The 25,451-nt window shown below is 35.0% G+C and overlaps 1 protein-coding gene across 7 annotated transcripts in view; it reads right to left on the bottom strand.

The window, feature by feature from the left end:
- The window catches only part of LOC120770434, a 295,387-nt gene that overhangs the window by 23,990 nt on the left and 245,946 nt on the right, over positions 1-25,451 (bottom strand). For 3 of the 7 annotated variants that reach the window (XM_040097896.1, XM_040097901.1, XM_040097898.1), the window contains 7 exons: positions 14,352-14,566; positions 12,749-12,836; positions 8,784-8,943; positions 8,032-8,168; positions 4,547-4,672; positions 2,917-3,237; positions 2,365-2,705 (listed from right to left, as the gene is read on the bottom strand). In XM_040097896.1, the coding sequence (XP_039953830.1) occupies positions 2,365-2,705; positions 2,917-3,237; positions 4,547-4,672; positions 8,032-8,168; positions 8,784-8,943; positions 12,749-12,836; positions 14,352-14,566 (1,388 nt within the window). The remainder of the gene's footprint in view (positions 1-2,364; positions 2,706-2,916; positions 3,238-4,546; positions 4,673-8,031; positions 8,169-8,783; positions 8,944-12,748; positions 12,837-14,351; positions 14,567-25,451) is intronic. The other 4 variants (XM_040097897.1, XM_040097902.1, XM_040097899.1 and 1 more) reach the window with 3 other exon arrangements.

Below are 25,451 nucleotides of genomic sequence, written 5' to 3'. Positions count from 1 at the left end.
CACGATAAACAAGAGCCTGCAATGTATGGCACAAAAACACGCTTTGGGAGCTCGTAAAGTGCGCCGGCCGCAACGACAATGCCGCGTTGCTGCTGCGGCCTCCACCACTGTCGCTTTCAAAAGCACGCCTTCGAGCAGCGCGATAGTAGAGTTCGAGTGTTGGCGCTGTCCGCCGCAATGATGCTGGTAATGTTCTTCTGGCCACATTACTGGCGTGGCATTGTTACTGTACCAGCGCAAAGTGATTGAAAATGCATTTAGCCACAACGCAGTGCTATGCTCACACATCTATACAAGCTAACAATAGCCAACAGTTGCTCGTAGTTGCAGAATATGCAATAAGTGTAGCAGCATGTTGGGCGCAGTGTAGAGATGGGCTCATTGCTGGCAGTCCACAGCCATCAGCGACATCCGACGCGCCGGTTTGTTCATTTCCTGTTATGCATTGCAGTCATATGAGACACACATACACATCAACGTGCCCACGCACCCACACACACACAGAGTGACGTGGGCGCCGTACAAATTGCTTACTTGCAGCAACGGAATAGCAATGCCTTTCAACAATTTTCAATAAACCACATTGCAGCGTGTCAATGCAGCCTGTCTTCTCGGCAGGCAGCGGTCTTTGATGTGTCTTATTGGCAAATACGTTGAAGATTTGGACACTGACAGGCGTTGATCGGACGTGAATTGCGTGGTTTCATGCATTAATAACAGTAATTATAATTCTAATCTGCACGGCTAAGTCTTGAAGGAGTCAAATTTACAGCTCTATAATTTAGTAAGCAACCATTTTTAAGAATTTTGGTAGCCAAAATGTATTATAGAACATACAGTCCGCTTGTTCAGTTATTCATTTAAAAAATGTTGCATACAATTAGGCGCAAATACATAAAAGATTAGCCAAGACGCACACCCTGATAAAAGGTGTTACGTTAAAACTCAAACTAGTTGGCTAATGGAACTGTTTAATGTGCTCAAGTTTTTAAAGCTTAAATTTTAGTATTAGTTTAACTGTGGTTATTTCATATTTTTCTATTATTTTTAAATCGGATAATATATAATTGAGACTTTTGGTGGATTTGGAATCGTATATAAGCATTCCGCGAGCACGGTCATATTAAAAAGCTATTCAAAGAGATGATATACTAAATCTCTGTCAGGATGGATGAAGTGGGTTACATTTCAACTCTATAAGAAAGCAGTTTAAATACATGCTTTTCGTTATCATTTTTCAAAATGATTTTTGCGATTTCTGGATCAGTGATTATGGGATGAAAAGGACCGCTGGATGTACTTGTATATTAAGTCTGCTTTAGGCTGTCTGTCTAGGCACAGTGCTACAGTGAAATTAGTCAGAGTTTGAGACGATGCACTAACTGTAAATACTGACAAAGAATACAGAGATTATTTGTAATGCGCCGCATTTGTCTGGGGGTGAGTGATTGCCTGATCTCCAGAACCCCTAACCATAGTTACTTTACAGGAATTGTTCCTGGTATCAAAATATAATAGACACTCACTTAACAGAATATTAGATAATCACTAAAATTTCAAGCTTTCGATTGCAAAAAAATGTAATTTCGAAAAAATTTCGATTCCGAAAAATTAGATTTAGAAAAAAAACAATTTCGGAAAATTCTATTTCGAAAAAAATTGGATTTCGAAAAAAATCGATTTCGAAAGAAATCGATTTCGAAAAAATTCGATTTCGAAAAAAATCGAAAAAAATATATTTCGAAAAAAATATATTTCGAAAAAAATCGATTTCGAAAACTCCAATTTCAAAAAATTATATTTCGAATTCTTTTCGAAGTGAATTGAAACGGTAACCACATAAAAGGTACCATTCTATATAAGTCAGTGTACTGTTTTCACAGGACGTTTCGAACAATACTAAGCGACCCGAATTATGCGTGAACAAACAAAAGAACAATGGACCGAAATGCATTTGGGATTATCAATTTTCCAAATGACAGCCAAAACCACCGAACAACAGCGTCGAAAAGCGTGCGAAACAGTGCGCTCCAGCGCATAAGCGACCATATTTTGTTGTCGGCCACCGCATGCGGCAACATAATGTGGCAACATTTATGCGCAGCGGTGATAAATTTCTAAGCCACACAGTGGCAGCCATAAATAAGCACGACTTGAGCGCACATTGTTGGTACATTAGTGCGATGGCGCTGTGTTGCAAAGGTGCGGCGCTTTGTTGCAGCCAAGCCGGATTAACGGTACTGCTTGTAATGGCTCGGCCTATTTGGCGACAATTGGCTTGGTTTCGGCTTGCTTAGAGCGCTATTTGGCTTCATTTTGTCGGTTTGTATGCATGCATGCATGTATGTGTGTGTTTGCATATACCTTATTTAGTTGCTGCTGCGCCTGTTGCTGTTGTTGTTGCTGCTGCTGCGCAGCATATCCGCCCATTTTGCTCACCGGTATCAGCGCATTGTAGTGTATGTATTGGCCGTGTGGCGGCGGCGGTTGTTGTTGTTGTTGATGTTGCTGCTGCTGCTGGTGTTGTTGTTGTTGTAATTGTTGCAAATGCTGCACTGCCGACTTCTTATCGACAACAGCATATGTTGGCATTATATGATCATACGTGGATGAGGTGATGACGGCGTTCTGCTCCGCCAGCGCGGCTGTTGCATAAGCGCGATTATGTCCCTTGGTGGTCCACTCCTCATCATCGTCACGACCATCTACAAACATAGTGAGACAAGAAACAAGGCGAAACAAGTCGGCATTAATTATAGTTTTGCAGTTATGTACATCTGTGTATGTGTCTGTGTGTGTGTATGGAAGAATAGTTGGCAGCAAACAACCAAACACACACACTCTTTACCACAAACCATTACCGTTGCTATTGTGCAACTGTAAAATGTATTGTATTGTGTAGTTGTTGCCACCCACCTTGCGGTATTATATCCGGATTCTTGTCTATGCTATCTAAACTGCTCGTCACATGGCAGGTATCCCGACCGATGCGTATATCCTGTATTGATTGGCCATTGTGTAGTGTACCGATGCTGACGCTGCCATTATTATTATTGCCACGCCCAGTGGTCGTCGTTGGATGCGAGTAATTATTGCGATCGCGTCCCGTCGAGCCGCGCATGCGAACAATAATGACAATGATAAGCGCCACCAGGAATATGCTGCCCACAATGCCGACCAGTATGCCGAGAAATGGCCGGATATCCTCGATTACGGGCGCATAGGCGAGCGAGAGATCTGAAAAAAAGGAATACATACAATGATGTTACGCATTGGCAGCGGTGAGAATTGATGACCGTTATTAGTTCATGGACAAACGTAGTTTAGCGATGAAAGGATATTGTGGTTGGAGGGAGGGCTTGTAAATCATTTATGCCAACAAATACTACGGTGGAGTGATTGTATATATTAGGGTGGTCCTTAACTGCTGAAAGTGGATTTTTTCAATAAATTTTCTTCAATTCAATGCTTTTATCGATGGCATAGCTGAATATTTTTTGATTACACATTGGTTTAATTCACAAAAGTTCAGTAAAAGATACAAATTTTACCTAAAATCGGTACTGATTTCATTTCAATTACAGATGAGTTTATAATAATTGAGATAACTATTTGCTTTTTGGGCGCTTTTTACACGCTTTAAACAACCCTAATGTGTACTAACATTAATATGTGTTATTTCCGAATATGCTTTTACCGATTTTCGGTAATATTTGATTAATTATAGTACCGATTATTGGTAAAAAATCAACATCCATTATTACCGATTTTCGGTATTTTTTAATTTTTTTTTACTGATAGGCAAATCGAAATTTCAATTAATTACGGAACCGATTTTGGGTAAAAAATCAGCAAATTTTATTACCAATTTTTCGTGATATTTGACTATTTTTATTTTTTTTTTGCTTTTTAGACATTTCAAATTCTTAATTTTTTTAATACCGATTTTCGGTAAAAATCAACATAGATATTATTTTACCGATTTATGGTAATATTTGAATATTTTGTATTTTTTGTTTAATGTTATATAAATGGAAATGTCAAATTGTTTTAGTACCGATTTTCGGTAAAGAATCAACATTTTTTATTGGCAGCTTTCGGTAATATTTAAACATTTTTATTAATTTTTCTTAATCATAGATAAATTGAAACTAGTTTCAATTGATTTTAGTACCAATTTTCGGTAAAAATCAACATAATTTTTCCCGGTTTAACCCAAAAAAAGTTTTTTTATTTTTTTAATCATAGACACATCGAAATTTGAATTTATTTCAGTACCGATTTTCGTTAAAATCCACGTATTTTCTTACCGTTTTCCGGCAAGTTTTGAACATTTTTATTTGCTTTTTTATAGTGTTTTCTTAGTAACCGTTTTCGGCAGCAAATTATGTATGTAGTGATCTCATTGCATATTGTATGATCATTACTTTCGATAATTCTTAAAGTTCCTATCATTTGTTTTCCTAAGGACCACCCTAATGTATGTAAATGTCTGGTTTTTCAATGCATATGCGTTGTTTGTTGGACACTGGGGGCTAATTCTTACTTTTATCTGTTTTAATTTTTGTTATTGTACTGTTGTAGATTTGTGTTGTTAGAATACTAGTGGCAGTTGTTGGTTCGTAAAAGCGTGGCGGCGAAATCATGCCACCTTTTTTGTAAGTAATAACGACTAAAAATTCAAAACAAAATTTAAAAGAAATTTTTATAACATAATTTTAACACAAAAAAGCATTTTCTTGAAAAAATTTAAATGAAAATTAAAAAGGGAAAAAATAATAAATTTCCTGAAATTCTACAAAGATATCTTGAAGTACCCATAACTTAAGGTTTGACATTTGTCATTCCTAATTACGTAAGAAAGTAGCTACTAACTCAGCGTTCATCAACCGCAGTTTATACTGTAAAATCGTCAAGTTTGCCGACGATGAAAATTATATTGATGTATGTAGATCAGGTTTCTGAAGATTTGGATGTAATATTTGAGGAGCTTATAACTTATCTAACTGTAACTAATAAATACCACACCAAAAGTGTATATTTAAGTGGTAAACCCAGAAGGATACCAGTATTACATTATTCCTATAAGCAGTTCAGAAAATGAAATTTAGATTAGAGTGGTTTAAACTGGTTAGCTCAATTTTGAATTAGGGCTCTATACTTGCCATCTTCCGAGTAAGCTATATAGCTTTTTAGAAAGTCACAAATTGTTTTAGCCATTCTTGTTTTATAAACTTAAAAAATAATTGACAAACGATCTAAAATTTCCCTTACATTCCTATACTTTGCCGAATAAAGTTTCTGCTTTGATCGATTTTATACAAAATAATTCGCAGCCATTTATACATATTTTATAGCTGATATCAGCAAGAAAGTTTAATTCGTCGACTTCTACAGTCAGTTCAATTAATTGGTAGGGGGTGACTTCTTTTGAAGATCATTTTTTTCATAAGGAGCTTGAAGACTTTTGTCTATACATATTATGGTACTTATTGAGTAGTTGTCGGCTAGATTCTGAAGTTTTTGAGAATGGTTTTGGATAGAAAATTTGTAATCATGGCGGTATAAGAAGACAAAAAACACCCATGGAAAATGTTAAAATCAAGATAATAGACTCTGAAAAGTTGTCTAGAGACAGAGCCATTTACAGAGCTTTTAAAGTTTACTCTGCCGTGGATTACCAAATGGATTCCATAAAAAAAACTTGCAAAAATCAGCTGCATTTCCCGAAAAGAACAGATTTAGTAAGAAAGATATATTAAAAACAAAAAAATAATTAAAATTAAATTAAATAAGAAGTAAATAAAATTAAAAAACAATTAACTAAAATTAAAATGATGAAAGTCAAATTAAAATTAAAATTAAGATTTAAATTACTTTGAAAAAATCGATGCTATTAATTATAATAAATTAAATTTGTGCTAAATACAAACTTAATAATATTAATTTAAATTAAATAAGATCTAATTTAATTAATCTAACCGAACAAAAGCATAATAATTTAACAATTGAAATTTAAATAGAATTAATTTAAATCAATTAAACTAACACAACTTAAATTTGATTTAAATTCTATTTAAATTAACACAATTATTTTGAAATTAAATGATTATAAATTTAATATACAAATAAATTACACAAATATATCAGACTAAATAAAACCAAAGTATTATTTAAAGCCAAATTATAAAAAATTTAAATTAATTAACAAACTTAAAAAAAAATATTTTAAAAAGGTAAAATGAAAATTAGTTATTTAATTAAAACTAAATTGTTTAAAAATTAAATAAATTAAAATGTAGAAAACTAAAATAATTGTTAATTAAACTCAAGCAATTAATGTTAACCTAAATTAATTAAAGTGATAAAATATATAAATCAAAAATTAATGTTATTGCTAAAGTTATAATAAATGCTAAGTAAATTAAATAAAAAAAACACTAAAAACTATTAAAAATAAATTAAGATACAATTTAGTCAATTAATTTAAATTAAAATATTTAAAATTTAAATTAACTAAAATCAGGTAAATTAATTCAAGTGATAACAATATGAAAATAAAAGATTAAATAGTTACTTAATTTAACAAAATAAAAACAAATGTATTAAAGAAAATAATCAAATTTAAATGAAATTAAGTTAGTTAATTAAAATTAAACTAAATTAAAGTATTTACAAATTAAATTAATTAAAATGAAGGAAAAAAACCTAAAATGAAGTTTATTTAATATTGTGTTAAGTGAAATTTAGTAAATTAATTAAAATGAAAATAAAATAAATTATTTTTAAATTAAATGGATGAAAATAAAGTAAATTAATTTCATTAATAATTAGATTTAAGTAATTTAAGTTAAGCTTAATTCTTTAAAGTGATAAAAATATGTAATTTAAAAATTAAAATCATGGCTTAAATAAGAAAAAATTAAGTAATATTTTATTATAAAAATTCATTCAACAATAATTAAGAAATCTTATTTAATTTGAGTTAAAGTATTATAGATATCACTTAATTTTTAATTTACTCTTCTATTTCAGCGAATAAATTAATGTTAATATGAGTTAAATTTAATTAAATTAGGTGCTAAAACTACTTAAATTTTATAAATTTAGAAATATTGCAGAACTTAAATTTTTTTGAAATTAATTTAAAAATAAATAAATTGTATATAAATAATTAAGAAATTATAAAGAAACTCCGGGCTGTATTAAAATATAAATTTTTATATCTTTTAATTTAAAAATTTCTCAATTTATCTTTAAATAATATTTTTTGGCTTAATTTAGTCTAACTTAATATGACTTAAATTAAATAGATTAACTACACTAAGTTAAATTGGCTTACTTTAATGTTAAGTAAATGCTTAAAAATTTAACTTTGCAATCTAAAAAAGTACTTAATTAATATTTTGCGAAATAAATTTAAAAAAATATTAATTATTTATTAATTAATTAAAAATTAATTAAATTAAAAAAATAATATTAATTATTTATTTAATTAATAAATTAATTAAAAATTAATTAAATTATTTAAATGATATTAATTATTTATTCAATTAATAAATTAATTAAAAATTAATGAATTAATTCTCAAAATTACAAAAACATATATAGCCTTATGAATTTCCAATTTATTATTAACTAAACTTAAGTAATTTTAAGTAACATAATTTAATTTAAATTAACTTAAGCCCTTAATTATTTTTTAATTTGTTTTTTAAATCAAAAATATATGTTATAGAATAAATTTAAAAAAATATATATTAGTTAATTAATCCAATATTAAATGAGTTAAATTAAGATACTTAAAAATATGAGAACGATTTACATATACAAGTATGCCATAAAGCCAGCGAAATGTATTTATTTTATTATTTAAATTACGCTGTGTTGTCCTTAAAATAATATATGTATGTGTAGCCGTAAGAGTTTCTACAAAAATCTAAGAAATTATTTAGCTACATAACTACATAGTAAGTAAGTGCTAATAATATAACAATACAAAATTATAATTGTACGTTTGAAGTCACTCACCCGTCTGCTTCTCCGGATCCTTGAGCGTATACACTTGCAGGATGGTTGCATTGCTGCGTCCCTTCTCGTTGTGCGCCACCAAGAAGACATTGTAGCCGGCACCAGGCACCAACCCGCGCATTTCGAAATACGGTGTTCTATTGTTATTGTTATTGTTGCATTTTAGGCATTTGAATTGTGACAGCAGGCAATAAAAGTAGTCACCAGGAACAGGCATGGCAGCAGCGCACATAAAAAAGAGAAAGAAAAAAAGTAAGTCAACCATTCAAAATCAACCGAGCAGAACGTAGCGTAAAATGAAAAAAAGTGGAGGGACAGAGAGGAAGGTAATGCGAATGAGTAGAGACAAAAGTGTGGTGTATAGAAGATTTGCAGAATTAATCGAAAAAAAGTCGAGCGCACAAATGCCGCAATTGAAGTGAAATTCGGCGTCACAGGACGCAGTTTTGTTGGTTGCTGTTGTTGTCAGCATTTGCAGTTGCCACTCTATGTGTGCTCGTATGTCAGGCGAAAGTGTGGCAGCTGTGCGTCAGGCCAACAAATGGACGTATATTGCGGAGCTGCCAGTGGTCATTCAGCACAATTTTAGGCATGAATAGCCGGAATTGCTGAGTGTTCGAGCGAAGCTGGGTGGGATAGGGATATATTGCCAGCGCTGTTGGTTGCAGCAGGCGGCTTTGTTGAGTTTTGGTTTAGTTTTGGGGTGAAGGCCAGCGTGTTGCGTGACGTGCGTGGCCGAATGGTCTACTCACTTTGATCGAAAAACTTTCGGATAGCGTGTCGTTCCGTTCACATACACTTCCATTATGAAATCCTGCTCCAGACCGCCATTGAAGCCTTCGATGCATTCAATTTGAAAGCCGGTCGACGTTTGATTGAGTAGCGTGCAGTTAACCAATGGATCCGGTTCGCCTGTGTAGTGAAAAAAAAAAATGAAAAAAAAGTGTTAGTGCAATTTTTTTGTATTCTTTTTCTTTTGGAAATTTCGTTTTCGGCATGAAATACATGTTGCTGAGGCAGAAAAAAATCGAGTTTGCTATATGCTTTGGTTACGCTTGCAATTTGAATAGAAAACGCTGGCGAGCAAAACTTTGTCATTTGACGCTAATCTAAAAAGCTGTGTTGGAAAAAAGCGCTTGCGGGCCAAAAAGATGTAAAGATATGGTCTTTAGTTATTTGCCTCAAAGCCGCTGTGAAATTTTGAATGCCTGTTTGAATAAAAAAGTTGTACTAACAGTAGAAATCATTTATTTGTTTTAATGGCTTAATGAGTTTATTACGGCAAGAACTTTTTTCAAAAGCGATAACCCTGAAAACAGCTCACATCGGTAGGCTTAATAGGGTCTCTAACAATAAATTCTTTGGCAATATGCTTTTGCATTTAAATCGAATTCATCAGCATAAAGTTAAATTGGATCGAGGGACTGCTGGACACGGCCGTACACTTTCATAATTACTCACCGAACCAAACGGGGTTAGGTCGCCGAAAAAAACAGCCCTTGCCGGATGAAATTTCTTCTTGTGCAGAATAGACCCCGACATATCCAACATATGTCCTGCGTGCAAAGAGTCTCCGCATGATCCTGTCACCTCTTTGCATGCCCCGCCAACCCCACTCATCTAACACCTTTTTCCCTTTGGTCCGACCCCGTCGAAACAGCGCGTTTCGTGGGCCTCCCGATAAATGACGTCAACGACAACCTAGATAATCCTTTTCATCCTAAAGGGCATTAGATATCCGTTAGAACAACAACAAACCCGTACACTTTAATAAGAGGGTGGCGATGTTAATAATCTTGAGCTCACACTAACCGTGCGTTTAGGGCTGGTTAAGGAACGCCTCACCTCGTTATCATTAGCATCGAGTCACTTTGTGATAACAGTAATTTCGGTATCAGGTCACAAAGAAATCCCAGGTACTATAAAGCTATTGAGCAAGCAAGGAAAGGCACCCTAGTGCCGCTACCACTATAATAGAAACAGGTCGTTGCTCCCCTTTCAAAGTTATTTTAAGTCAAAATCGATCGTAAGTGATCCAGTGCGCTCTTTGCACTCAGTAAGACTAAACTTTTTTTTGTTGTGTGGCTATTAGAAGCTCTATCGCAATGTCGACGTCCAGGGCTGAAAGGTTAGAAATGCTGTTGTTGTAACGGTTATCTAGTTCAAATAACTTGTCATCGAGGTCATCCAACGTTACTCCCAGGAAACTTGCAGTTTCGACGGAGTCGGACCATCGAAAGTGGGGTGTCAGATATGACAGATGCCTGCAGGGAAGTTTTATACAAAAACACCCAGCAGAAAATGCTTGGTGAGGAGTTCGATATGCTCCTTAACTGGGAGCATGTGTTCGATGGAAAACATCAAGATACTTCCCATAATAATCCAAAGTGCTTCCTCTTCTGCATTTCACTTTATTCAGGCGACCGTATTTTTACGGCGACCGGCCGGCCGATTGCCTTGTATGTTGCCAATAACATTTATTTGTCTTTTCCCCATATGCTGTCGGCTAGCGACTTGAGGATTTGGTAGCAGCTCTGTACTTTAGCAAAAATCGCGGTCATTTGAGGAATGAAGAAACACAGGCAGTCGAATGCTACACCTAATACCTTAGGGTTACTGACAGTCAGAATTTTAACGCCATCGACTGCATTATTAAAGTCCAGATTGTACTCCCTCGTCTAGTTTGTGAATATGGTCGCTGTGGACTTAGTGCAAGAGAGTACTAGGTTTCGTTCAGCCAGGAAGTGAGAAAGGTTGGAGATATAGAATTTTGCTTTTGAGCACATGCCATCGATTCCATTACCCAACGTCATTATCGTGCAATCATCAGCGTACTGGCTGATTGAAATTTCTTCTGTTGGTTGAGTGAGTTTGTAGATATAGATGTTAAACAGCAAGGGGGAGAGCACACCACTCTGTGGAACCCCTCGTTTAATTCTTCTCAATTTAGAGTTTTTATCTCGAAACAGTACGGAAGATTGTCAACTGCTCAGGTAGTTCACAGTCCACCTCTTCAACCCTGGACAAATAGCAGATTTTTGGATTTCCTCAAGCAGCGTTGCCTGATTGTCTGTTGATAAGTCCAACGCTACGAGGATCGTTCTCTCACAGGGTGGTTTTTGGTTGAGTCCATGAACTATCTAGGCGTTTATGATACTAAGTGCTGTGGTGATGCTGTGCACTCGTTGGAAGCCATGCTTGTGATTTGCTTGACTCAGGTGCTGCGTAAATGTCGACAGTAACCGGAAACAGGAATTTGTGGGTCCTATCCTAGCCGTTGGACCGCGGGAGCTGCCTCTTTTCCTAGTAACTGCAAATTGAATACTAAAGCGAAGTTCTGTGGTAACAAGAAATTTGGGTTTAGGTCTTGGCTAACTAATGCTCTGAAAAGGTTGCTGGAGGATAAGGAATTTATGGGCCCTAAACCCGTTCTCTGGTAACGTTATGAGAGTAGTCGGGTCCATATAGCCGATACAGACGCAGATTTATATCTGTCCGAGAACTGTTAACATGAAAGCAATGTTCAAAAGAGCCTTCAGATTTTATCTGCCGTTATTGCAACAAAGTGAAGCCAAGCAATGGCTCAGCTCAGTTTTTCTATCAGCTTATATGGCAGCTATATGCTATAGTGATCCGAACTGAACTATTTCTTTGAGGATTGCGCCATTTTTATAGAAAATAATAAATTTCTGGAATATATCCCGAGAAATTAAAAAAATTTTCATGCAAGGATTCAAACTTCATGGGTCAGTTTATATGGCTAAAGTAGTCCGATTTAAAAAATATTCTTGAAGATTATAGTGATACCTTAGAAAATATTTTCCACCAAATTTCTTGAAGATACCTCGTCTAATGAAATTTTTTTTTCTTACAAGAATTTGATTTTGATCAAACAGTTGACATGGAAGTTATATGCTATAGTGACTGATTCCGAAAATTGTGCAGCTTCTTGGAAAGAATGGATTAAGAATTGACTCAGTTCGTAAAGCTACTCACGTATATGGTATCTGTATATATGTATATAATTGTTTTATATACAGAATCCGGCGTTCCCTTTTAGATATAAAAAATTATAAATCTGTTCTGAGTAGAGTTGCCACCAAACACTTATTGTTTTTCATTTTACTATTTTGTACATATATATATACATATATATATTTAGGGTTTCCAACGTTTCCTTTTAGATATAAAAAATCATAAAATTTTTCTGAGTATAGTTGCCACCTAACACAATTTTCTTTTCATTATACTATTTCTTTATAAGCGAAAAAATGTTCAGTTAAATATATGCAAGCATTTGCTCTCTACAAAGGCAAACACCAACAGCCAGTAAAGAGGCGTCCATGCAACGCCTTCGCCATTTTTGACTTAGCAAACGTAAAAAATTATAAAAAGCCTATCATAGCACAGCCTTTATAATGCAAAGATCCCGAATAAAAAGTCTGTCTGCCGCAAGCGCAATTGACATGTTGCAAGTGGCGCTGGTGACACCGTGGCGCCAACACAAACGAATAGTGCGCGTATTTATTAGCGCGGGGTGTAACCACTTTTTCGGCGTACTGCCATTACAGCTACAGCAACAAAAACTACTACTACAGTTGCCCTAGTGCTTTTCGCACATTTCAATTCAGTGCTTTTTTTCTGCCTTCTGCTTCGCATGCGTGTTAAGTATTTTCACACTTGCCGTAACGTGTTGTTGTTGTTATTGTTTACTCACACTCACCTGCTGGCGTCACGGTGTAAACACACGGTTCAGTCATATCGCCAAGTTCATTGCTCGCCCAGCAGAGCAATATGCCATAGTCCTGCAAAGAAGAGAAGCGACGAGAAAAAGCAAAAGAGAAAAGAAAACACATGAAAAGAAAACACAAGTTAGCATAAAAAGGCTGTATGGGCAAATTGCGAAAAAATAGTGCAAAATTTATTAGTGTGCCTGCCTGATGCATGCCACACTGTATGTGTTGGTATATACATGTGCGTATATGTGTTGCAGCACATTTGCATGTCAGAGCCGTGCACAAATAACGGTATATTGCTATGCTTAACGACCTTAGGCTAAGCAAATTGACGGCTGCTAGCTGGCTGACGTTGACCCCTTTTGTATGCCGCATTGTTATTGTCGCTTGGTAGTTGTCGTTGCAGGTTCATTGTGAATTCAAAACCGCAATTCAGTTGGAAAATTATGCGAATCTATTGGAAAATTGATGATTTATCGTCGAGGCGACACAGGCGCGTGCATAAATGCATGCGAGTGACGGGAAAGTTAGCTGTCGTGCAGGCACACATCATATATGGAGGAATACATTAGGGTGTCTGTTATACACTAAGCAACTTTTATTGCGAACGCGGAGCGAAATTTCAGTTTTTGCCTCAAAAACAATTATCGAGCATAAACATGGTCGATATTTTCAGTTTAAACCGTGCCTTAAGCATTCTACTTCTCCTGTAAACTCCTATATTTAAAATGGTTTTCTGGATATTTTGTATAAGCAAACTAAACCTACTGCTTTAAAGAAATCATAGTTTATTACTAGACTTATCGCTCTACAAAAAGTTCCTACTGATTTTTTCCATAAGATCACCCTTTTAAAAGTTATACGCCAGTTAAAATTATGTATTAAGTACCCTGAGCATAGAGTACACCATGTCGTATGAGTAACGCTGAATATATAAAGCACTTCGTTTTAAGACAAAAACTATAACGTCAGCTTAGAAAATAACGAACACCCTAATACACATACCTGTGTGCGTATGTTGAAAAATGCAGAAGTCACGTGAGTCCTACAAAGCATTTTGCAACGCCAGTAATGGCATGACAGAGGCAACACATCATAATTCATACCGCTGACATTCGATCAATTCAAATACTGCGTAGCGTTGAACTCACGGAACGCTCAGCAGACGGCCACTTCAGTCAAAGTCTCAGCAAACTAGTCAGTCATTCAATCAGTTTATCAGTCAGTCATACATACGGTAAATCAATCAAACGAACGCTTATAAAACTAGTCAGCCTGGCAGTCTGTGAGCCATCCTTTTTATGAACTAGTCAGTCAGTCAGTCACAAACAAGTCAGTCAAAGAGTAACGAACTAGTCAGCCTCGCACTCAGTAAACTTGGCAGTCAGTCACAAACTAGTCAGTCTTCCACTCAGTCATGCATGCAGCCAGCCAGCCATCGAGTCAGTCAGTCCGTCCGCAGTCAGCAGCTGCTTTGTTACTTTCAACTTTACCACACTTCAGCACATCGACAGCCGCCACTGCGTCCTTCTGTGCAATGGCAGCAATGTCGACTACTTGCCGATGCTTTCTTCGCGTACTTACATTTTCCGTTATGGGCGTGTAGTGTGCTATGCTGCGTCCACGGTCCACAGCGATTTGTGATGCTGGTATGTCGATTACCTCGCCGCGTGTTGCATTGAATTTCCAGCTGTATGTCGCCTCCATTGGATTCGCCTCGATTTCGCAGGCAATTTTAACCGTCTCTTGTCGTCCGGCACTGTAGACGAAACGTTGACCGGGTCGGCAGATTGGCGCAACTGTGAAAGAAGAGCATAGTGACGCAGTAAAGCGTTAAAACAACATGCATTTTAAGTGACATGCGGCAGTTGAAATGTATGTGTGTTTGTATTAGAACGAGTGGTGTTGGATAGTTACTGTTATGAATAAAAAATTTCATCCTATATGTAGGCAACGCTTCATTGTAAGTTCTTATAAGAATGGCAATGAATTTGGGTCTTGAATTCAAATTGGTTTTACATGGAAAGGAAAGCTTCTTGAACCCTTGGTGACCTGTCATGAAAGAGTATCACAACTGTGACTATAATTATCATAGATAAAGTCTATAAATGTTCCCAAGAGGTGTGACATGTGACCAAATTGCTTTTCTTAGTACAAAATTTTGTTTATGGGGCATCAACTGTACAGAATTATATATTTACTATACTTCACTCATTCCTATCTCATTTTTATTTTCAAGTTATCTTTGTAGCTTCAAGCTTATAGAAGGTCGTGTGTGACCTCCCATCTCTTTATTCTGTCGTAGGAATTGAGACCTGGGAAAATATGGAAAAACCTTTCAGTTCACAAAACAGAGGAGTCTACGAAAATTATAACAAGTCTGGGCCTATTTGAAACACAGGAAATGCCAATACCAACAGCAGTTCAAGACAAGAGTATTTGGATATTATTTTCTTCAGGCACGAGATCAGTTTCTTCCGTTATATTTAGAAAAACATTGGATTTGCTCGAGCAGGATGGCAATTTCAACCATTCGAAAGGACCTATAGACTTTTCAGTGTATTCTCGTCATATTTTCTAGTAACAAGTCCATAAAATAAAACGTTGCCTACAACGAGGCGCACTTTAGCAAAGACACGCACCATACTTTAAATTTTAAATTTTCTCAAACTATACTTTGGATTATCTGACATAATCTTTATGAGTGAAGAAGTCATACCTAAAACCAAAAGTTCTCTAATTTATCTGCTACCTCTCGTAGCCTGTGCTGGCGTGTGAGTAAATTGCATGCATGTAAATGCATTCACTTGTGTGCTTAACAGTGGCTACGACGACGATAATTCCATAACTCCAACTCTTTGGGGACGCTGGAGTGCCCACATGCAGCCCACTTGCGGCCCAACATTTGCATAATTAAATGAAAACATTGACTCAAGTTTAATTTCGCCTTAAAGTCCAAAAAATCAATTGAAAAATGCTTGCTTTTATCGCCTCGCTTTTACTTTGTGCCTTTCCATGTATTATTTCCGCCCTCAACTCCTTCGCAATTGGGCATTATTTTAATTTTAAGCCTGTCATTGAATGATGGATTGACTTTTTAAAATGATTTTTCACTGGATGGGCAATTTTAATTTCCCCACACGCGCACACAGAGAAACACGTAACTTTCGTCACTTACGCCCTCGACAATAACGGAAGTATTTATTAAGAATATTAAGCTTCTTATAGTGCGAGCGTGATATTTTTGCAGTTATATGGGAATGCATACAGATGATGATATGAAATAATACTTCGATTAAGTGGGGAAATTAAGAGATAGTTTAACAGGAAATACTTAAGCTTCTCGTCAGTGCTTGGTGTTGACATAAATCTATACGATTTTAATTTCATAAATTGATTGATTGTTTGTGTGGACTCGTGCTCAACCACTTCTTCGAAAATGGGTTGAATGGTGGATTTTATCTCCTAATATAACTTATATTACTTTAATATTAAGCAACTATTAGACTCCACACAAAAATCTTTTATCTTTTGGTTGGAATTGTCTTCTAAACATTTTATCTCACTAGGCTTAGTGATTGATACTCACAGCATACTAAAATTATGGAGGGAACACTTCTCCAGTATGCTGAATGGTAGGGAAAATATAACGCCAGGAGAAGGCGAACCCGATTCCTCCTATCGATGACGATGGAGCAGACGTTTCATTGCCCGACTGATAGGGAGCATGCATCAGCTTCTTTGTAAAATATGGTCGGACGAAAGCATGCCCAACGATTGCAATTTAAGTGTGCTCTGCCCAATCCACAAAAAGGGAGACCCCACAAACTGCGCTAACTACCGTGGGATAAGCCTCCTCAACATCGCGTATAAGGTTCTATCGAGCGCACTGTGTGAAAGATTTAAGCTCAAGGTCTGCAAACTGATTGGAAGAAACTCATCAGTGTGGCTCTTGCCAACAGCTGCTACTTTGGACTGAATAGGCAATTGAGATGTAAAGTCCTCTCTCGACGAACAAAAACCAAACTCTACAAGACACTCATTATTCCCGTCCTGTTATATGGTGCAGAGGTATGAACGATGCCAACATCTTATGAGTTGACGTTACGAGTTGTAAAGAGAAATGTTTTGCGAAAGATTTATAGTCCTTTGCGCCTTCGTCACGGCGAAGTAAAGCAAAGAAAGAAGACACTTTGAAACTGTCATAGTTTTTGCCTAACAGCCTATCTCTTTAGTCTTACGCATAGGAAGTATTCTGTCAAACGGATATCAAATTAGTATCAGAGAGCAGCTGTCAACTGATTATCTGGTTCTAGCTGTCAAACTGATGTCAAAAATAAGTTTTCAAACGGATGTCAGATACTAGCCGTGAAACGATTGTCAGATTGACCTCAAATGGCAGATCTCAAATGAATCTCAGAAGACAGCTGTCAAATGGGTTTCAGATAGCTGCTCTCAAACCTATGTCAGAGGGATCTTCGAAGACAGATGCTAAACGGATGTCCAATGGACGTGAGATGGCGGTTGTCAATTGAACGTCATATGCAATAAGATGACTGCCCTCGAACAGATGTCAAAACTTAGATGTTAAATGGTTGGCAGATGGCAGCTGTCAAATAGATTTAATATATAAGCTGTCAAATTGACGTCAGATGGCATCAAATGAATATGAAAAACCAGATGACAAATGGATATCAGATATTAGCCATTCAGACGTTATCAGATTTTTATCAGATGGTAATTGTAAAACGGATGTCAAATGAATTTTAGACAAAAACTGTCAAACGGATGTCAAAAATATTATGTCAAGTGGATGTCAGAATACAGATGCCAAACGGTTGTCAAATGAACAGCCGGCGACTAGAAAAAGAATAGCACATCGAATTAGATGACAGCTATCAAAGGATGTCAAAACAAGATGTCAAATGAATTTTTGGTACCGTTTGTCAAATGTTTGTCCAGTGAACGTAAAATGACAGCTGTTAAATTAAAATCAGTAGTCGAAATGGATGTCAGATGCGACATTGTGGCAAATATTACAGCTTCATTAAATACTGTATGCAGAGAACGTTTATCTTTGAAAAAAGAACGTGATATATATTTCACCTTAATTAGTTCTGGGTTATAAAATAAGATCCGATGACCTCTCGAGCATGTTTGCGATGAAATTGGTGGAGTCTCAAACACATGTGTAAAGATCAATGTTCTCTTAGAATTCAAAATGAAAATATCTTCCCTAAGGTTCAGCGTTTTCATGACTTTTACAGACTACAGCTTTATGTAATGTTTTCGCCATCTTTATCTGCCAAATCAAGGTCGTGAGACTTCCTTGATATATTTCTAAGATATATTGTTAGGAAAGAGAATTCCTCCAGAGCCAATTGAGTTGAGATTATAGCAGTCTTCAATGTATAATAATAGAAATAATATAACAATAGATATAACGCTCTTCTGGACTCCACTTATAATGGCTTGAGATTAGGACTCCTCCATAGCCATTTGAAACGAGATCATATAATCTTCAATGTTCAATAAAATAATTTTCTTGTAAAAGCTCCTATGGACTCCACTTATAAGAGTTTAGAGTGTGTCTCCAATTTAGTAGTGTTTTTTAACCTAATCTAACCTCAATTAGTCGAGGTATTCAAGAAATATGCTACAAATGCATCACCATCCAATTCATTTGCTGCGATTTTTAACTATTTCAATTTCTTGACAAGTACAATTACACATGTTGTTGCAAAAAGCTTTGAAGTCGACAAACACACACGCACATATGTATGCAGAGATGCACAATATTGTTACGGCAATTTGCAGCTGTCAAGTATTCAACTTGAATGCAGCAAATCTCTTTAACGATTGTAACTATGCGAGTAAGCTTAAGACTACAATTCGAAATTCCTGCATGCGAAATATTTGCACCAAAGACACATACACCTGCAGGCATATGTAACATGTGTTGTCAATATGTATGCACGAAATTCGAACAAGAAAACAATTTAAAATATTCAAACTAAATTGTCTACGACACGAGCCAAAACCAGATAAGGATGCGACAAACAATTTGCCGAAACTGGCAGAGGAAGCTGGACGGTACATATATAAATATATATACAAAGTATATATAGTGTAGCGTCACTGTAGTGCAGACAGACTGCCTCAAATTGCTGCAACAGTGTGCCGGTACAACAAACGGCAAGCGAGAAACGCTAAACAAAACAACAGTGGACTTTGCAAATGTGAAGATCGCTTGTGTGCAAGTTTAAGCTATGCAAGTGCACAGACAACATCGGGTATTAACACTAGGATAATCCACACTAACAGTAAATTGCAATTCCAGTTATAGTTTTTACACTGTTTAACAGAGTTTTTGAACTAAGAAAGCTATCAGCGTGGTTCGATGGAGGTTTTATGATTCGGAGAGGAAAGAAAATAAAAGCGTGCAGGTGTTCCATATCAACTTCGAATCCCTAGATATTGGTGCACATATTATGTAGTATCTTCAGACAAGAGAAGAGTTCAACTAACAGAGTCGTAGCAAGCCAAGTTTGTACTCTCTAGATTAAGCGTAGAAAAATTCGGGTACAGAAATTAAAAAAAAAATAGAAGCGAGAAATCATATGAAAATAACTATTTGTTATACTAAGTCGCAAACAGAGCTTAATATTACTGTGAGAGAGACTTTATGTTAGTTTTTTATGAGTGACAGTAAGCTAAAGTAGCTTTAAGAAAATATCCTACTAAAGGGAGGTGGGTGGTTGAATTTTCAGGCGTTAAGTATAGTTTATTTCGATATCCAGCAAAACTATGACATACAGTAAAATGTTGTATGGCGATGTTGTAAACAATGAAAAGGTCTAAAAATTTTGTATATAGACTTTTTTCACATAACCTAAAAACTTATACAAAAATTCAAGAAACCAAGAGTTTGGTTTTTTTCTTCTACGAAAATTTGTTTCTTTCACAAAATCTGATGGAAGCTTATCTTCTTGTGTTCCAAATATTTTTTTATAATTGCTCTAATACATTATTTTTCCTTTAATGAGTGCTATTTTATCTTTCGTTTCCGATGACATTCAACATACTATGCTTTTTTTTATCATTTTCAAAGGCTTCTGCACCAGCCTATAAGAATTATCTCTTCTGCGAAAATCTTAAGTGAAAACTATAAAATCATTTTAAAAGAGATATCAATAAAACATTACAAGATTTTAATAAACCGATTATGATGTACTTCAGGAGGCCTTCAATCACATTACTCATATTCAATATAATAAAATAGTTAATAATAATTAGTGATTGATATCTACCAAAACTGAGTGCGCTGAGTTCTCATACCTGAATGAAGATAATATAACCACATTTTTTTTTTTTTGAAACTAATGTTAGAAGTATTTCCTGAAATTTCCCCTCGCACTTGGACTGATTAACTTGTGAGCCATTGCAATTTTCTTAAGATATTTTTTTTGCATATAAGAGGGTTTCTGCTCTAGAGCTAGTGCGATTCAACGTGATATTGAACGCAGATGTGCATATGTTTTGTTGAATTCTATAACTGTGGTATTTTACATAAAATGTATAATACTCTGTGGAGAAAAATGCTTTTTATTTTCGAAGGAAACTGATATGCCATTGTGAAGTCTTAGAGCTCGCTAATTTCACTTAGAGAATAAGGTTTTGTTGATTTTGTGGCGAAAAAAATTACTCACCAAATAATTTGGAAAAATGCTGCCGGGTTGACAATTTTTTGGAATTAAAAAACTAGTTACATACCGGTTACATATAACCAATTATTGTGGTATTTTGAGGAATGTTGCCGGTTAAAAAACTAGTTACATACCGGTTATTTTTAACCGATTATTGTGAGAATGCAGAAAGTGTTGTTTGTTTACACTTTATAGCTAGAAAAGTTGTTATAGAATATTTTCAGCCACAGTTACCACGAAGTTTCGTAGCAGCCAGAAGAAAATGTCGGAGATTCTATAAAGTATGTGTAAATAATCAAAGTTAAGAACTGAGTAAGTTGAACCATGTCGGTTTGTCTGTGTATATATGCGAACTAGTCCCTCAGTTTTCCATATAATGATCTGAAATTTTGCAGGCTACTTTTTCTGCTAAGAGGCTGCTTACTTGTTGGAACTGTTGATATCGTGACATTACAACATATAACTGCCATAAAAACTGATCGATCCAATTTAAATTTTTTGTAAGGAAAACTTTTTCATTTAAGGAGATATCTTCACTAAACTTTGGTGAAGGTTATTACCCAAATCAGCGCTTCAATCTCCAAAGGACTTGTTAAGATTGGACTAGTATAAAGTATAGCTGCCGTACAAACTAACGCTCAAAATCAAGTTCTAGTATGAAAAGCTTTTATATTTGTCAACCAATCTTTCGAAATTTTACACGGATTATTATACAAGACGATGCTATAATCGTGGAACATATTATTCAAATCGGACTACTATAGCATATAGCTGCCAAGCAAACTGAACGACATAAATCAAAATAAAGATATTTTTATACTTTTTATGCTAAAAGAGAGGAGATTCTTATATCTTTAGTTCAGCCAAAGTCTTCCTTGTTTTACTAAACTTCACATTAGAACTTTCTAAACATTAGGGTGTGTTGAAAATAATGCAAATTATCGCTTCGTTAACTAGTGTAATTTGATAGCTTGCATGCCAGCGGCGTTCGCTCTCAAGTATGTGACAAGAAACACACACACATACACATGCACTTGTGGATTACAAACTAATTTTGACTGGTTCTACTAGTCGTAGGCCCTTACTTAGCACAACAATTACTACGACAACAACAATGCTAACAACTAACTGCTGCTAAATGCTGAATTATTTAGTTTAATTTCAAGAGTCATGCATGACATAGCACCAGCTACAATTGCTGCAAGTGCATGTAAATATGTTTATAAATGCAGTTATATGCATAACATATACCTATACATATGTAAGCCAAGGTGAAATGTGTATGTAAGTGTACAGATTACAATTGACCGTGCAGAATTTCGTATTTATCTCGGCATTCGCACAGTTAGCTGCAGGCAACGCTGCAATTTCGCATTCGTATTTCCATAGATTAGTTAGATCAGCAGCTACATACCTATATATAGCAATATACTCCACATGTGTAGTTGTCTTTGTAGCAATTTGTTATTTTATCTGAAATGCACAATTAATTTTTATGCGCCTAAAACAATGTGATATTGAAATTTTCATTTAATTTAAGGCATCGCTGCCGCCTGCTCGGCACTTTTGTAGCTTCTCTAAGCGTCTATAACGGTAAAAGTCAACAATTAATTGACCACGCTCGTTTAATTAAGCGAACACAAGTCTTTATTTAAACATATATCATATATATGTGAACAAAAACAAGAGTAGAAAACTACAAAAACATGAAATAAATGCGTCATTGTCATTGCATTGTGCTTCTTCTTCTTCTTCTCCAATGCATTGTGTAAATTATAGTGCAAAGTATTGTTAGCTGAAATAAATTACTTCAATTACAATTATTACTTGCATCACATTTGTGTATATATAATAACTGTATATTCATATTTAATACATACGCATCTTCGTACACATCTCCACACCTACAAACAGTATCTCTATTACACGCCTTTAATTGTTATTTACATCTGAATTTACAAATTTTTATTGTATTTAGTTATTAGACAATTCGAAAAGCGCAATTAGAGCTCTTAATAGTATTACTTGCGCTATTTCATTTAGTAGCAGATATCCAATTAATATACTAGAATGCTTATATTGTATAAATACATACATATTACGTCGTGTGTAATTTCGGGTGACGGAAGATGTGCTGTTGACTACACAAACAAAAACAAGGAAAACAATACTTCAACTACGTGAAAGCCATAATACCCTTCACAGATGCATTGCTTATGGCATAAAAGTGTAAAAAAGAAACTTATCTTGAATTGTATGAATTTGCATAACAGCTATATGCTATAATGATTGGATCTGAATAATTAGTACCGAGAATGTAGCATTGCCTTAGAAAATAATGCGTGTCAAATTTTGTGAAGATAACTTGACAAATAAAATAGTTTTCCATATAAGGACTTGATTTTGATCGGTCAGTTTGTATGACAGCTACATGCTATAGTTATCTGATCTGAAAAATATATTTCGAGATTGTAGCGCTAGCTTCAACAATAAACCATGCAAAATTTTGTAAAGATAGCTTGACAAATGTAAAAGTTTTCTATATAAGGACTTGATTTTGATGGGTCAGTTTGTAGGGCAGCTATATGCTACAGTTGTCCTATCTGAACAAGTTCTTCGTAGATTGTAGCGCTGATTTGGTTAATAACTTGTACCAAATTTCGTGAAGATTTCTTCTTAAACAAAAAACTTTTCCATACAAGGAATTGACTTTGATCGTTCAGTTTGTATGACAGCTATATGCTATATTAGTCTAATATCGCCGATTCCACAATATAAGGAGCTTTTTAAGGCGAAAATATTATGTGTGAAATTTCAGATCGTTCTGTCGATAATTAAGCGTTTAGTTCCTGTTTATATAGACAGCCAGACAGGCAAGCGGGCATGTCTAAATCAACTCAGCTCGTCAAGAAATTCTTAAATATTCAAAAATACTAGGCGAACTACTCAGTCGATTTTTACAAATTTTGGCGGCAGTTCACAGTACTATTAAGAAAGATTGACCACCAATTTACAACATTTTTTGTATAAATTACCTGGAGGGGCTCATATTTGGTACTCATATTGAACAGTTCAACATATTTAAGTTTTGGGGATTATTGTTCAGATAGTCAGAACGCCAATATACTTGCATAGAAAACAAAAAATCATTAGATGCGCTCAAATGTTGGCAGCAGGAACCTTTAAAAGCTTTTATGACAGACTTATAACGCAGCTAGAGCGACATGAAGGAGAGCAAGAGTGTAAGGAAAAGAAATACACTTGGATAATAAAGTCACAGTAGACTTCAAAACTTGCTTAGAAAAAGCAATATTTTCTAGCAAACTCCGCTAAAGTTAATGGTTAATAATGGTTTGACTCCACCGCGATCATGTTAAACCAAGTCCCATGTGAAAGGGGCTAAAAAAGGGGCATGTCGTTCTATGCCCCTAAATGTAGGCAACACTTGGTAGACAGTTTATCTTTATTTGGTATAATCTAGATCCAGTTGAGAGAAAATTTGTATATGAATTGTTAATATGAAACATATTTGATTATTTCTTTTATTGTTAATTTATACATACCTACTTAAAACTCATAAACTTAGTCAACTTATTGTTGTAGTTTTCATGTCAAACTAATAACGTCCATTTAGCTTATCTAGTTGTATTTCTTTGGCGCGAAAATTACCGTAGATTTCAAAATTATCTGGACAGGAATTGGTATAAGATAAAGGTGATTTATATCGAAATTGGTCTAAACCTTAGCTAGTATTACTCAAAATAAGTTTAAGCCAAAATTTATTTAAGTTAAAATTGATCGTAATCTAACTTGATGTTAACCAACTTAGTTATAAAAATTGGTATAAAACTTATCTAAAAATTTGATTTAAAAACTGGTCTAAAATTTCGATATAAAAAGTGGTCTAAATTTTTAATATAAAAACTTGTCCAAATTTTTAATATAAAAACTGGTCTAAAATTTTGATATCATAACTTGTCTAAAAATTTTATATAAAACTGGTCCAATTTTTTGATATAAAAACTGGTATAAAATGTTGATATAAAAATGGTCTAAAATTTTTATATATAAACAGGTCTAAAATTTTACATAAAAACTGGGATAAAAATTTGGTATAAAACTGACACAGAAAATCATTCAAAAATTGGTATACAGCTTTTCAAGTTTATATCTCAACGCTAAAATACTTTTTTTAATTAACAAGATAGCTTATAGATATTAGCTCGTATCATGGACGATGTGCTGGTCACTATGTAGGAAATGCAAAGAGCTTTATTTTAATACAAATCTAAATTGTTCAAAGCCAAGAATGGTAGAAAAAACTGGTATAAAAAAATTTTACATGAAACAATTGCCTCGGCGATAAAAAAAATATTTAATTCCAAAATTTCCTGGTACCCAAAAATTCTGTGTATTTCCGACGAAAATTTGCCATAAAGCCCACAACAAAAAAATTCAAAATGTTCCCTTTATAGTCCCTCAATTCCTAATTGCCATATTTCGGCAATTTTTCAAAGCGATCTTAATTAAGATTGCGAATATTTCAACAAATTGAAATCTCAAGCAATTTATCGCCACTTGCAAGCACTAATCTCGCACCACAGAGCGTGCAGAGGATGTAGAAATGCAGAGCTCTGCACACACAGGCACTCATACATAGGCATATGTGTAACTGCGCACCACATTGACCATTGACATTTGCAATTTACGATTTAAGAGAAAAACAAGGAGAATGCGGTCAAGCTAGCCTACTATACTCTAGTGTATGCCGGCTGGCTCGTAATTTTAATTTCCGAAAATCAACGTAGCAAAAACAGAGAGCAAGCGACGACAATCGATGCTGTCAACCAGAGCACAATCACAATTTAAATGCCACAGTATTTGCGGAAGTGCGTGTGCGGCGGAGTGTATGTATATGTGCGTGTGTGTGAACTTTTGGTCTTTTGGTGAAACGGAAAGGATATGTGAACGCCTAGTG

This window comes from Bactrocera tryoni, chromosome 3 (genome assembly GCF_016617805.1).
Source record: "Bactrocera tryoni isolate S06 chromosome 3, CSIRO_BtryS06_freeze2, whole genome shotgun sequence".
Taxonomy (NCBI): Eukaryota; Metazoa; Arthropoda; class Insecta; order Diptera; family Tephritidae; genus Bactrocera; species Bactrocera tryoni.
Note: the sequence above shows the minus strand (reverse complement) of the source record. Positions and strands in the feature narration are given on the sequence as shown.